The following is a 14,505-nucleotide window of genomic DNA, read 5'->3' as shown; positions in this document are numbered from 1 at the left end:
ATTTTTGTTCATTTACATGTTCTGGCTAATTGCTTCACTTGGGGGGCAAGAAGGAATCTGTCTTCAAGTCAATTCAACTGAATGCTTTAGGCTTCTGCAATATCTTTGCTTGCTAGAGACAGCTGTGCATTCTGTTATCCCTTCCTATTTTTGTCTTACAGTATCTCTGAAGCCTCTGAGCTAATGTTCTCCAACCTGGTGTCCCCAGACGTTTTGGAATCAGTACTGGGGCTAATGGGACTTTTATTTCAGCACAACTGGAGGGAAAGACTGGTCTAAACATATATGAGAGAATCTAGTAAGCAATTATTCTTGGCTGTATTTTGGGTTCTTTCCAACTACTCGGTTCTATGGCCATTTGCATGCTATTTTAATATTTCCCCAAACATTCCCCCAGGCTTGTCTCCAGAAAGAAACTAACAATACAGTTTATACATGTCTCATCAGTAGTATGTCCAAATGAGTAAAACAGAGCTTACTCCCAATTAAGCAGATATATCATTGTAACCTGAAAGTGAGCCTCACAATCACACACTTCCCCTCTCTGAATGTAGTAACTCACTTGAGAGTGGGAAATTAACCCTTTTAAAATGCACAAAACCCAGTGCTACTTCTATAGCTCATTCCCTAATATGAGGTGGGATGAGAGTATCTGAGCCTGAGACAGACTAAAATCTTCTTTTGAGGATTATTTTCAGTGTTGGTGTTTAGGAATCACACTCTAGAGGCAGGTATATATCTGTAAATACAGTTGCTTTGTGATTTAATTTGAATCAGTATCAGAATGGCCTAGAGGTTTAAAGAACATTTACAATTTTTTTCATCCTCAACAAGAAAAGTATCCCAAAAGTATCTGTTGGGGAAAAATGATCAAACACGGGGGGGGGGGGTGGCAAACAATTAATTCATACAAGAACTTAATGCATTTGTATTTCATGCAAAACATGGGCTTGTGAAAAGGTTTCTGTAGAAAACTTTCTTTTATAAAAAATAACAATGGTTGTTGTAAAAACAAAAACTTGATATTTGCACAAACAGATTTTTCACAAAAAGAATCTTAGACGTTCTCGTTGAAAAAGACTTGGATGTTCTCATTTTTCAAATTTTTCATTCTTGCATGCAAGAACAAAATAAAGGGAGATCTATAACCCTAAAAGATGACACTATGTATCAGCATGTAGTGAATGACAATACTGGTCTTGAGACAATTAAAATCTACAGAGGCAAAAGTTTTTACCTAGAAAATGAAATTGTTCTCTTGCAGTTTGCCTTATAGTGGCTACAAAACTATTTTTAAAAGTAAGAATAACACTTTCTACTATACTGTGTTGTCTCTTTAATGAAGATCTACTACAGCTTTCCCCAAAGTGATGGCCTCCTGATGTGTTGAACTATAGCTAACATCACTCTCAGACATCCTAGCTGCTTGGTGTGATGAGACTTTTAGTCCAACGTCAACATCTCTGGAAAGTGACAAGTTCAAGGAGGCTGAGCTTGTTGAACAGTCAGCCACATCCAAGAACAGTTTTCTCAGGTGCTGGAAGATGACAATGTCAAATCTCCTCTGAATAACTGTTGCCAAATATGCCTTATGATAGAAAATCAGCATGGTACAATGTGTTGATCATTTGACTATGACTCTGGAGAGCAGGGTTGAAATACCCGTTCAGCAATTGACATCCACTGGATGAGCTTGGGCAAGTCACACTCTCTCAGCCTCAGAGGATGGCAGTGGCAAACCCCCTCTGAAGAAAACCCTTAACAAATTGCCATAAATTGTAAATGATTTGAAGGCACACAACAACAACAACAACAACAACAACAACAACAACAACAGCCTTACAATAGGGTCACATTTCATATGGAAACACATAACAAGAGCAAATGAATATGCTGATATAAATATGGCTGAATATAGTCAAGGAAAGAAGGAAGGTCAAAGAACTGGCTCTTTCTGCTGTAATCCTGAAGAACTGTAATAAATTTAGATTGTGAACATGAGTGCAACTACTGAAAAGGAGTGGATGAGGGCATTGGCCCACCTCAATGGATTTTTCTTTCAGCTGCCACATTTGGAGTAACTTAAAGCTCCAGTTGAACATTTAGAAATACAGTTGTAGAAGTCAAAGAAAGGGAGAAGGCAAAGATACCAAGGGAATGTGAACAAAGGAAAAAGAAGAGTTCTAAGCATGAAAGCTTTTCAGTCTCTCTCTCTCTCTTTCTGTCTACGCTTAGACATTCAGGGAGTTCAGGAAAAATTTATTTTGGAGGCGAAATTCTTATTGCAAGGCAGGGCCCTCATCTCTCCTTCTCTCTAGCTACACCCCTGATGATGAAATAAATAGCATTTAGCTATCAAATAGTAATATCATAGAAAATCAAAAATAGGACAAAGTAATCTGGTATTTTAACATCAAGGCCCTCTTCTTTGGGGGGGGGGGAGTTAGTTTACTATTTAATGACATTCCTGCTTCAAAGTATCCCTCCTTTCCTCCTCCATTGGGGAGTTGTGGCGTCCCTTTAAGCCATGTTTAGAGGACACCCATCTGCAAGGGAATCGTTTCTTGCCTCTAGCAGGAAGAACTCTCTCGCCAAGTTCTCAGAAAAGGTTCTCTTTGTGAATAATTGAAAGTGTCCCTAGAGTTCAAGATTTTCTTTTTATTGTGGGACCGCCTGCACTCCTGTGTTCTTCTTAGATGCAGCTTAACTGTAATTGTGAAAGAAGAACTGGATTGCAGTGGATGTGATGGAGGGGGTACCCCCTGAGCAGAAGGGATAATGGAATGCTGGACCGGTGTGCCATGTCTTGAAAAAAAGTAATTTTATTTTTTTATCATTCAGACAGCCCTCTCTGGAAGTAAAAGCATCAATAGAAGATAATTGAAGGAGTCCCGTTGCCATCCTCCAAATGTGGGCAAAGTTAATGTGTACCAAGAGATTTGTTTTCCTTGGTGATGCATCTGAGATTTGCAGATGAGATTCCAGTGCCACCTACTGGCAAATCTCCAAAACTGCTCCCTGGAGAGGACTAAAGTGAAAAAAAATATCCCACAGTATAATAAAGTTTTTAGAGGAATCCTGAAAATGATTTTATCTGCATATTTCAAGCATTTTTTGTGGATAATGCTGAGAAAAATGTTAGATATGAGATATGAATATTGATTTCTGTCTTTGTAAACATAAATACTTCTAAATTGATGAGAGTATATAGGTTGCATCAGATACCACACTTTCTTCATGTACAGCCTATTTATTTATTCATGTTTTTCATTGGCATTAAATTTTCTATTTTGAGAAGTTACCAGTGCAATCATCCAGAATTGTGTTGTTATTTCCTCTTGTAATTCCTCTGGATTTGTTGTTGTAATAGTGTGCCTTCAAGTCATTTCTGACTTGTGGTGACCCTAAGGTGAACCTATCATTGGATTTCCTTTGCAGAATTTGTTCATAGGGAGTTTGCCCTTTCCTTCTTCTGAAGCTGAGAAAGTGTGACTTGCCCAAGGTGGGTTTCCATGGCCAAGTGAGGATTCAAACCTGGTCTCCCAATGTCCTAGTCCAACACTCAAACCACTACATTGCAGATTTACAGTAATATGTATTTTTGAGAGTAGCCTGCACACCCGAGCACAGCTGTGTAACTTACAGATCAGACTCCTTCACATCTTCAAAACAGGATTCTCACATTGGCTGCTGTGCTGTACTAAGTCACATTAAATTAAGAGTGTCACCTGAAGTATAACTCAGGGTCCATAGCCTTCTTTCTTTTCTATTGGAGAAGGCCCACTACTCTGATATACTACTCAGCTCCTACTGCCATCACCTCTGATCACTGCTCATGATGGCAGGGTCTGGTGGGAACAGCCTGTCAGCAGCCATGTTCAGGTAACTACATCACCTAAAAGGTGATGGTAGAAGAGGTCTTCCTGACATAACTTTATGGTAAGTCTTCCTCGCTGAGAATAGGTTAATATGAAAGCCACCAGAGCCCTGATCTATATTCAGCCTAGCAGCTGTTTTCAGATAAAATATTCACTCTGCACAAAATACAAGGTGCACACAATTTACATACACACCACTCTCTCTCTAAAGCTTTCTCTTTATTGTACATGGGAGATACTCCTACACTTTTGTGAATGTTATAAGGAATGCTTTAGGATCTAAGGATACCACTGGGAAACAAATCAAGTTTTACATTAACAGCAAAAATGTACTCCCTGCCCCCTCCCTGCTATTTTATTTTAGCTCAGGTATAAGTGACTACTACATCTCTGTGTCTATGCTTGCACAAGATAAATTAAGTAGCAATCCCTTGTCTCATCTTTCTTGACTTGTGTGTTCCTGGAGGTATGATAAGTGTCAGCAGACATGCCCTACTACAAGCCAATGTAAAAGAATAATGGTTGTTAGCATACTTTTCTGAGGATAGGACCTCCTGACCTAGGAACTACAGAAATGACCCTCTAGTGTGCATGGCATATATCATGCTGTGCTTGTACTGTCACGTCCAATTGTGATGAATAGTTATAGGATCAATAAAAGTGCTGCTGTGCAATTTTTCTAGCGTCACACAGACAGCAGTATATGCTGACCTCTTGCTCCTTTTTCTCTTCATCCAGTTAAATGGAGGTGAAAGAAGAGAAGGAGGGAGAGTATTAAGTAGAAATCAAAACAGCCCACCTATGAAATCACATCCAAAAGGACAGGAGTAGACGGTATTGTTGAAACTATTCACAACCCAAGCTTTCCTCTAAGCTCCTCTGCTTTTCCTCTTTCAGTTTTATCTGGGCTTGAAAAGGTCACTTTTTTGGATGGCAGTTTCCAGAATCCACTCAGCCAATATACTCACTGGCTATGTTGGTTGCGAGTTGTTGGAACTCAGTAATAATTTTCTCAAGCTCTGAGTTTATTTCATGCTCACAGATGCCAGTTCAGATTTTGCCAGGATGAAACAACAAGCAGCAACATCCTGATAGTCTTGGATAGACTCGTTTTCAAATGGCAGAGAAGCAGTGTGTGAAGAAAGCATTTGTCAGAACTCCACTGCTTTTCAAACCTCATCATAGTGATAATGACTACAGTAATGTTAGCCACTCCTGTACAAAATTAGCCTTTTCCCAGTAAAGAATAAGAGGCTTTCGCATATGTTGTAAACAGCACCACCGATTTGCATGTGAGATATGATTTGATCTGATAGGCTCAAAATCACAGGAGCATGGATGGGGGCTTCCTAATTGTATCTTGTTTTACTGTTGTAATCCTCTTGGATTTCTCAAGATTAAGTGCAATATTAATAATAATAATAATAATAATAATAATAGCAAGGGTGAGTAAAGTGCATGCCATGGGCCCCTTAAGACCTCAAGGTGTGGTCTCTGAAACCCCTTCAAAGTCCCAGACTTAATTTGCTGCTATTATTATTATTATTATTATTATTATTATTATTATTATTATTATTATTTCTTACCTGTCTCTCCTCATGGATCGAGTTGAGGAACAACAACAATTAACAAACAGCATTAGTAAAAAAGACATCAGTTAAACATGCATCAGTTAAAAAGGCTAAATAAGATGCACTGCCAATACTAATGCACTTGTATTGATTGTAGGGGAAGCTGATGGTGTGAAGAAATGGCCATAGGAACACCAAATGGACATGTGCACAAGAAACAAGATTTGAATTTGACTCTTAATTGTTCAGACTCTAAGCCACTACATTGCATCACTGGCATTATATGCAGATATCTGATTTTGAAGTTCTATTATTAAGAAAAGGGAAGGGACAGGTATTTGCTGTAACACTAGAATCATAGAATCATAGAGTTGGAAGAGACCACAAGGGCCATCCATTCCAACCCCCTGCCATGTAGGAATATTCCATCATGCATGCATATTTTGCTAATGAAATGTATGTTTTCTCAGAGAACTGATGTTCTACTATAACCTGTCCTATACTGCTGTAAAAGGTTTTATTTAGAAATGGAAACTGAGATAAAATGTGTCTACAGTATTTTGACACTAGAAGAAGATTTCTTGTGAACAGTACTTCCTTCATACAATGTGGCCAAGACAAACTGTCTATGTTTTTTAAAAAAGAAATTCAACAGACAGTGGTTTCCTGTAAACATACATTTCCTCTCAGTGATGTGAAAAAGAAGGTATAAAAGTTATCACTCACTGTGCAAAAACAAGAATCCTTTTCTTGTATGCCTGATGACAGAGGACAGAACATTTAGACACATCTGAGGAAAAAGAAATACCTTGAATGTATGATTGTCCAAACTTTGTCCAGGCTTTGTCCAAACTCTTAGCAGCCCCACCTGAAGATGGAGATGAGATGGCTGCTTTGGGCATACTATTTCATTCTAACCCACATCATCAGTGGTAAGTTCATTTTCTTCCAACAACGATATAGCTTTTGTATTGGTAAATCTGTTTTATGTCTGAGCTGAGTGTTAGGCCCTAAGTAATGTGGTCATGATTGATTCCTTAAGGCTTTCAATAACAGGGCTGTATATTTGGGGCATTTCTGGCTAGTCATTCCTGACAGGGCCACTCCAAACCATTTTGTTGCCAGATGTTAAGGACAAAAGGGGACCCACACAATCCAGATTCGACAACTGAAACCCACTGGGACTGGCAGCTGAATTTCACCTCAATACATGTGATGGGACACCATGCTTCACCTTAGCTGGGGCCTTATTTAAGTCAGCTTATTCAGGGCAAGGCATGCATCTTGGAACGTATAGCTTTGCCCTCCAGGAAAGAGAAAGCTTCTTCCATGAAGCTTCTGCTACTACCCTTTTCAAGCCATTAGATGGGTAAATTTTTGCTTATTTCATTCTTGCATGTAAGAATGAGTAATTTCAATAGTTTGCTTTTTGCTAGGTGAGAGTACAAGTGGTTTTGTGCCTTTTTGAAGGTTTTTTCCCCCCACTTTGGGACTGCCTTTTAGCAAAAACCTCATTTCCACTCAAAAAATATGTGTGGATATTTGGATTTATTTTTGCATCTTTGTGCAAAAAAGAAGAAGTTTTTTGTGCAACCTTTTTGTAAAAAAAAAAATCCCAAAATCTGGGGGTGGGTAGGGCTGGGTGGGAGAGATTTGGTTTGTTTGATCAACCATTTTTTCAGCAGAGTTTCCCGATATGTTGACATTCTTTCTAGATGGGGATGTAAACATGTTAATTTTCCATATAGCAGCAACCATTTACTGCCCAAATTGATTGCCTCAGTCTGCCTAATGGTAGGGTGACCCTAATCCTTCGATACAAAGTATTGGCCAAAGTGGGCCTTTTGACTTTTGTAGCCAGCAGTTCTTGAGTTCCTTAGTAATGAAACAAATAGATTTGTTTCTAAAGGTGTTTTCTAAGAACCATGAATTTAATAATTCTTAACATGTATTATTAAGAACAAAATAATAAAACTAACAGAAAAATTGGTACAAGAGGCAGAAATAACATGGAAAAGAATAGTGATAGGTTGCTATAACTCACCTCCAAAAGTGCAATTTGATACATTTTAGCTAATATTTTATTCAAAACTAACAACTTCCACATGTGAAATGAAATAACTAGGTCATCTAAGTCTTGCTGAAGTAAGCAATAACATTTTTAACTTTCTGGAGGCTCTTGAAGGATTCTTCCAAAATATACCTAGAAATGATTTTTGTCCCCTTTTACCAGCCTTCATTTTTCTTATGATTTCCATTTTAGTGGACAAATGTACATAGTTCTGCTTTCTAACACGCTGAAGACAGCCAGTAGCACAGGCTTATTTGCTTTTCCCTTTACTCTCTGTCTTACTATTCACACATGTACAGCTAGGAATTCTGGAGGCATCTGCTGTTGACCTTCTCAGTTTTAGGCAGGCATACATCATCTGCAGAAGAATCACCTAGTTTAGAAGCTCTTTCCCAGCTCAGACTTTATTGCATTGTCTGCTGTACACATGCTGCTGCAACCCAGCACCAAAATTTTTGTGTTTTGTTCCCATCCTTCCAATGCTGATGCTGCTTTTAAAAAAACCCTCCAGTAAGACAAAGGAGAAAAAGGAGGGGTGGGTGGGTGTACAAAAGACTTTGTAAAAAGGAGCATCTTTGTCAGCTACTTTGTAAACTAAGAGGCTGTACAGACTGGTGATAAACGGTGGCATCAGGGCAGGGTGGTGTAGTGACCACACACTACATGCCCCAATTCTGCCCCCATGCCGGAGTGATGCCACGCATTCCACTGCATGGCAGGAGTTATCACAGCGCTCCCTTACCACAGTGTGTACATGCACTGCACCAAAGAAGTGATGAAAAACCTTGGCATTGGTGGCTATGGTGCCCTTTCCATGGCACAAAAGGAGCCACTTTTTGTGGCTTATTTTTGCAACATAGAAAGGGCAAATCAGGGCCGCTGTGTGCGGTTGCTGCAGCACCAATCCAGCTAGGAAAGGGGTTGTACGGGATTGTATGTACAGCCCCTGAGTTATGGTTTTAAAGAGAACTACTATAGACATGCCATTTTTGACAGCTTTGGAAATGTCAACTTTGCCCTGGTGTGTACACAATGAAGCTGCTGACAAATAAGCATATTACATGTCAAGTTTTGATAATGAATTGTAGTGATCTTCTGCAGCCCAGTACATTTCAATGAAGCTTGGGCAGGAGAACACTCTGGTGGGAAGTACCCAATGTAAGCAGAATGGCTGTAACACTAGAGTAGTTCTAACTGTCAACTCTCCCCTACCCACATGTGTGCTGATGCAGTAAATCTCAAGAGAGGACTCGATCCTTTCAGATAAATCAGCAACTGGGCCTCAGTACAGGATAATAAGCCTAAGTAGAGACAGTCAAACAGTCAAAAGGACTTGATCCTTCCAGATAAAGCCAGCAGCTGTGTCTCAGTACAGGATAACAGGCCTAAGTACAGACCAAACAGACAAACTTAAGGCAGACATGCCCAACAACTTTGGCCTAGTGACAGGCCTCTCATCACAACTTGGAAGATGCAGACACTTAAGAGTTGGAACACATTTTGAGATAAAAGGGCTATTAATAATAGTTAAGTATTAAAATATTTATTCCCAATTCCCTGCTGATGTTGCACTTTGATCTTCACGCATGCTTTTAAGAATAATTCTCAGGAAGAATTTCCTGTGCCGGGTTCTGTCAGAAGTGGAGCAGCTTCCTGAATGCGAGATGCTCAAATAAGTGTCTCTCCCACTTCAGATCCTTGGGCTATTTAAACTATTCTTCACTAGAGAATTATATATTTTTGTTCCTCATTTTAAATTTCCTCTCAAGGTTCACTCACACAGCTTTTCTGAAGCTAGTGTCGATAAATTTTAGGGCCTAGATCAGAAATGAGTAATCTTTTGCTCCAGTTACCCCTTAACCATAAAAAATGAAATCTTGTCCTGCAAAATGCATACAGAGTATGGGTATAATTTTGCAATTTTTTAGGCCCTTTCTGGACTAGCTCAGACTCAGAAGAGACTTTATTTTTTAAAAAAAACAGGAAGTGATTATTTTTAAAGCATGTTTTCTGTTGTTGTCCTCTTCTGTTTTATTTAGGGCTTGGGACAATTCCTTTTTTGGTTTGCAGCATTCCCCAGCCACCACAGAGAAATATGGGAATAGTAGCATAAAATAAATGTACCAGGATCTGATTTTATTGTGATAAATTTTATTAATGCTCTTTTTTTCAAATTATGAACTGCTTTAAGAGGTTGTAGACCTGAAAACAGTATCACAATACTTAGGTGAGTGTGGGTGGGCTTTCATCATGGTGAAATAGGTCCAAATAAAATGTATTTGTTCCTGCCAAAATCGTTAAGAGGTCAGCCCAAAATGCATGTTTGCACTGAAGTGCAAATGGTCTACATAACTGCCATTGTGACTGAGTGCAAATGTCTGACCTGTGCTGATCTCAGCAAATACCCAGTCACAGTGGTTGGATTTTGGAGTTTATCGCATGAAATGTTCACACTGACCTGGGCACAGGATGGAATTGGGCTGGAACTGGTTAAAACTGATTTTACCACACGCAAAATTGCTGCTGCACTGCCGCTTGACCATCACCCGTCTGCTCTGGAAGCCAATTTTGATGCTACAGAATCTTTCTGTAGTACCAACATCAGCTGCCAGAGCACTATTGGAGGATGGGTGATAGTTGGGTGACAGCACAGCAGCAATTTTGCGTGCAGTAAAATCAATTTTAACCCATTCCAGCCCACTCCCATCCCATGCCCAGGTTGCCATGAAAATTACATGTGATAAACTCCTTTAAATGGTTTCTTGAACCAGCTTCAGTGCAGAGAAATCATTCCATGGGGAACTGGTGGCTTCTATATCAATGATGTAGTGATTCCATTCTGGGTTTAAAATCAAACATTAGAGGAGCTATTCAAAGTGCTGGAATCTTTGGTACCTCCCTGCTCTGAAGTTCAGACTAAACTCTACAATGGATTCAGTACCCTATTGACACAGATGCTACCAACCAAAACTGATCCAGAATGACCCAAAAATCTGATATTGTGTAAATGAGTCCTCATTGAAAACAATATAGTTGGCATTCTGTGATGTTCATATGCATACACATATTTCCCTTATGGTCCTTCTTTGGTGGCTGCAGAGGCTGGTGTTGCTTCCTCCCTCCACAGTACCCAAAGCCCAGACTTATTGTACCACCTGAGAAATTCACTGCATTGCCATCTTGTGACTTATGGGAAGTGGCAGGTTCCTAAAAATGTCAGGCTGTGGTTCTGTATTTACAAAATGATTACATCAACAATGATACTCTCGAGTACCCCAGCAGATCTTAGTACTGTTGTAATCATTTCACCTCTGGATATGAGGATGTAATCCACTATTTCTATGATCCTGCCCTCTTCCAATGAGCCCCTAAATGGCTATGGAGTGGGCAGCTGAAGCTGTACAGTAAATGTTGGGGTGTATATGACTCAGCCTTGTGTTGTTCTGCATGTGGAGCTACTATGTTATGAATTGCAGCCTATGTGCATTTTAATAGATTGTGAAATAATGGAAAGATAGTCATCATTTCTTGACTCATATTCTACCACAATTCATTATTTTGCACAATTCATTATTATAAGGAAGGGGGATAATAACTCATGGATGGAGAGGGTCTAGCTGGAGTAAAATATTCACTTCTCTTTGTATACATTATAAGATCCTGACTTTGCAATGAACTTTATTTACTTTATTGGATTAGGAAAGGGTCATATTTACAAATCTAAAATGAAATTGGCTGAATAATGGTAGACTTTGTCTCCACATTTCCACAAATAACATTAAAATTGTATTGTTATAGAATACTTCCAAAAATAAGATTAGTCCATTTATTTTCATAGTTCCCATTGAAGTCAAGCTGAGTCTCTTCAGACAAGAAAAAGGTCTCTGAAAGTCCCAGGATTTTCCCTATAGTATTCCTGTAATTACCAAGGACTTCCCATTCCCACTCAGTTTAAATCAATTTAAATTAATCCAATATTTTGCAAAATGAAATGTGCCACTCTGTGGCTGTCTCTCTGTCTGTCTGAGTTATACTGGAACAAGCTAACATGGCCACCACCCAGAAAAACAGTGATTGTTTCCAAGACCCATCTTCAACAGAGAACAAGTGAGGGACATAGGAATGCTAACAATTAAAGAAAGTTATCCTAATGCTTAATTAGCTTAATATTGATGAAACACTTTAACTCTTTGATTATAGCTCCTGAAAAATAATTAAAAGGGGTTCAGTTGGAATTGGTGAAAGCCCATTTCTGAAACATTGCCTGAATCTATATGTGACATGTGGTCAGGAGGGCAAAGAAGGACGGGAGTGAGGGGAACTCCATATATTTCAAGAAGGAGTTTGGATGCAAAATCATGACATGCAGGAGAAATAAAAACAAAAAGAACTGGAAAGTCTCAATACTTCCAGAGATTTTTTTTTCACTTTCTGGATGAGCTCTAACATGATTTGGGTGAGGAATATACACAGCAAGCATTCTTTGAATAGAGCCAAAATATTTACTTTGACCAGGATCCAATGAGAACTATTTCCATCAGTTATTTCTCCCAACCAACAAAGAAAAAAGGAAATTTCTATTCACCCCTTCTCCCCACCCCCAGCTTCTGTGTGTCCTCAACATTTGCTCCAGGAAGTTGGGTAACCTTTCAGTGTAGGATTTTACCATCTTCCAGTTGTGCTTTGATTGTGCTTTGGCACTGCATGGCACTGGTTAGCCCTTGATGGCCCTTCAGGTCTCTTCCAATTCTATGATTCAAGGCATACAAAGGGCTGCAGCAGAGTATGGTGAGGGTCCTGTTGTAGTAGCAGATTCTTGCTACTGTGTTATTGGATAACCAGGCAACATTAGAATGTGGTCTACATGTTTAAAGATATCAGAGAGGATGAACACATAATTCAGAAGAGGCTGAAACAGTTTCCTTTCACCTGAGCCTACTGGGAAGGGTAAGATTCTGTCCCCTTATCTCATCACCCCTACTTGGTTAACTGAGTACAAACTACTTTTGCACTTTGAAGCCAGTTTGCATCAACTGAAGTAAGTTGAGGACAAAGGGGGAAGGAAAATGGGTCAGTTTAAAATCAGGTGAAAAACTGGAATTACAGAAGATTAATCAGAACTGTCGTTGCCGAATCAGAACAGTTGGGGTGGGCTACTATATCTCAAATTCCTATGTTTGTTTTGCAATATAAATAATATATATATGAAAATAGAGTATGTGTAAATGACAACATATGCATTTCTGTTGGCTTGTAGCTCTGTCTGAAATCATCATTAAGAATGAGAAAACAGTCTATGCCTTGCCTGGTGATGATGTGACTCTAACATGTAGCATCCTGAAAGGAAAAGGAATCCATGTCACACAAACTCAGTGGTCAAAAGTTGATGAGCTCTCCCAAAGAACAATCGGTGTATATAATCCTCGCTATGGTACAACTTTCAATGGAAGAGGTTACAACTATTCCATGAACTTCAGAAAGGCCTTCCAATTTTGTCAGCCAGACTTCAGTCACAGCACTTCAGCAAATTATGCAGAATGTGACCAATGGATTTTGCAGATGAAGAATGTGAGTCTTGAACTGTCTGGCTTGTATCAGTGCAGTTTTACTACATTTCCAGCTGGAACAAGCAGCTCAGAAATCAATCTTGTTATTATAAAGAGTGGTAAGTAACATTGGGCTTATTATTAGCAGTGCGTACAATATGCTTGCGTTTATTCAGTATTACTACAGACACATATTTATAGTGTTCTGTTGGGTGGTTGTCTTGCTATTGCAACTGTTTGGGTTTGTTTTTTTCTTAAATGCAAATAATGTGTTTCAGTTTACCTCTCGTAAGAATTGGGAAATGTTTCCCATTCTGTGTGGGAACAATTAGGATTGTGATTAAATCAGGGGTTAGCAGTTGTGTGGGATCAGGACCAGTTTTCACACATTGAGCCCCTTATCGGCACATCCAGATGCATTGTAAGTAATGTCTCCATTGTGGCTGAATTACAAACCCAAAGGTCTTTGAGGGTGGTGGCTCTGAGAGTGAGGAAAGGCATACCATCACATTTGCATGCAGCTTTGAATGGTATGGTGCAGGTTGGGGGCAAAACACACACACACACACACACACACTCCATTTCCCACCTTGACCCCTCGATATTGCAAGGGTGAATGGGGGGCTTCCAGGGGGTAGGAAAGTGGGATTAAGAGGCTGTATGCATCTTGTGGGCCACACTTTCCTACTGTGGGATTAGGAGGTCTTCTTGGTGGCTGCTCCCAGATTCTGAATTCCTTTTCAAGGAGAATATTCTGGCTCCTTTCCTGTTGTTTGTCCAGAGGCAGGCAAAGTGTTTTTTCTCAGCTGACTGGCTTTTTTATGGAAGGAGTTTCTAATGAGGAGTGCTGCTCCTATTTTGACCGGATGTGCCTTTTACACAGTTTTTCATCCAACTGTGGTTTGAAAGTATTATTTTCTTAATTGTGTTTCGGGGGAGGGGGGGTTCAGAACTGAACTCTTACCAATATGGAGGGCTGACTGTGCAAAGGCAATAATAAAATTACAAATATAAGAGTTATTTAAAAGGTGATTAAATTATAGTGTTTAAATATTAAGCATTAAAATGTATTAAAAGTTCACAAGCAAACCTTAAAAACAGGATTGCACCATATTAAAACTCCATTCCAGTCATTTTATAAAAGCCTGACTTGTTGATGGGAGGCGAACAAAGACAGGGTCATCCTAGCCTCCCTATGAAGGGAGTTCCAAAGTCTGGGAGCAGCCACTGACAATCCCTTCATCACTTAGTTCAATTGTTATTCCAGTGTGTATTGGAAATGGAAAAGAGGGCAGATTATGCTTCCCATTCTTGTGCAACTGCCATGGACTAAAATGGAAACTAACAGGATACAAGTTCAAGATTTCCATTTCTTAATCTTTCAGGGACAACTTGATAGGTTAAAACAAATCAAGGAACATAAGAATGATGTCTGTGAA

At 39.4% G+C, this 14,505-nt stretch overlaps 1 protein-coding gene across 1 annotated transcript in view; it reads left to right on the top strand.

Moving 5' to 3' along the window:
* The first annotated feature begins 1,474 nt into the window (after positions 1-1,474).
* Positions 1,475-14,505, top strand: part of LOC121917177 (T-cell surface protein tactile-like) — a 52,314-nt gene continuing 39,283 nt past the window's right edge. Inside the window, exons 1-3 of the mRNA XM_042442899.1 lie at positions 1,475-1,534; positions 6,218-6,381; positions 12,778-13,185. Of these exons, the coding sequence (XP_042298833.1) occupies positions 6,324-6,381; positions 12,778-13,185 (466 nt within the window). The 5' untranslated portion in view covers positions 1,475-1,534; positions 6,218-6,323. The remainder of the gene's footprint in view (positions 1,535-6,217; positions 6,382-12,777; positions 13,186-14,505) is intronic.

This window comes from Sceloporus undulatus, unplaced genomic scaffold, assembly GCF_019175285.1.
Source record: "Sceloporus undulatus isolate JIND9_A2432 ecotype Alabama unplaced genomic scaffold, SceUnd_v1.1 scaffold_12, whole genome shotgun sequence".
Classification (NCBI taxonomy): domain Eukaryota; kingdom Metazoa; phylum Chordata; class Lepidosauria; order Squamata; family Phrynosomatidae; genus Sceloporus; species Sceloporus undulatus.
This window is presented reverse-complemented; position numbering and strand designations above follow the sequence as displayed.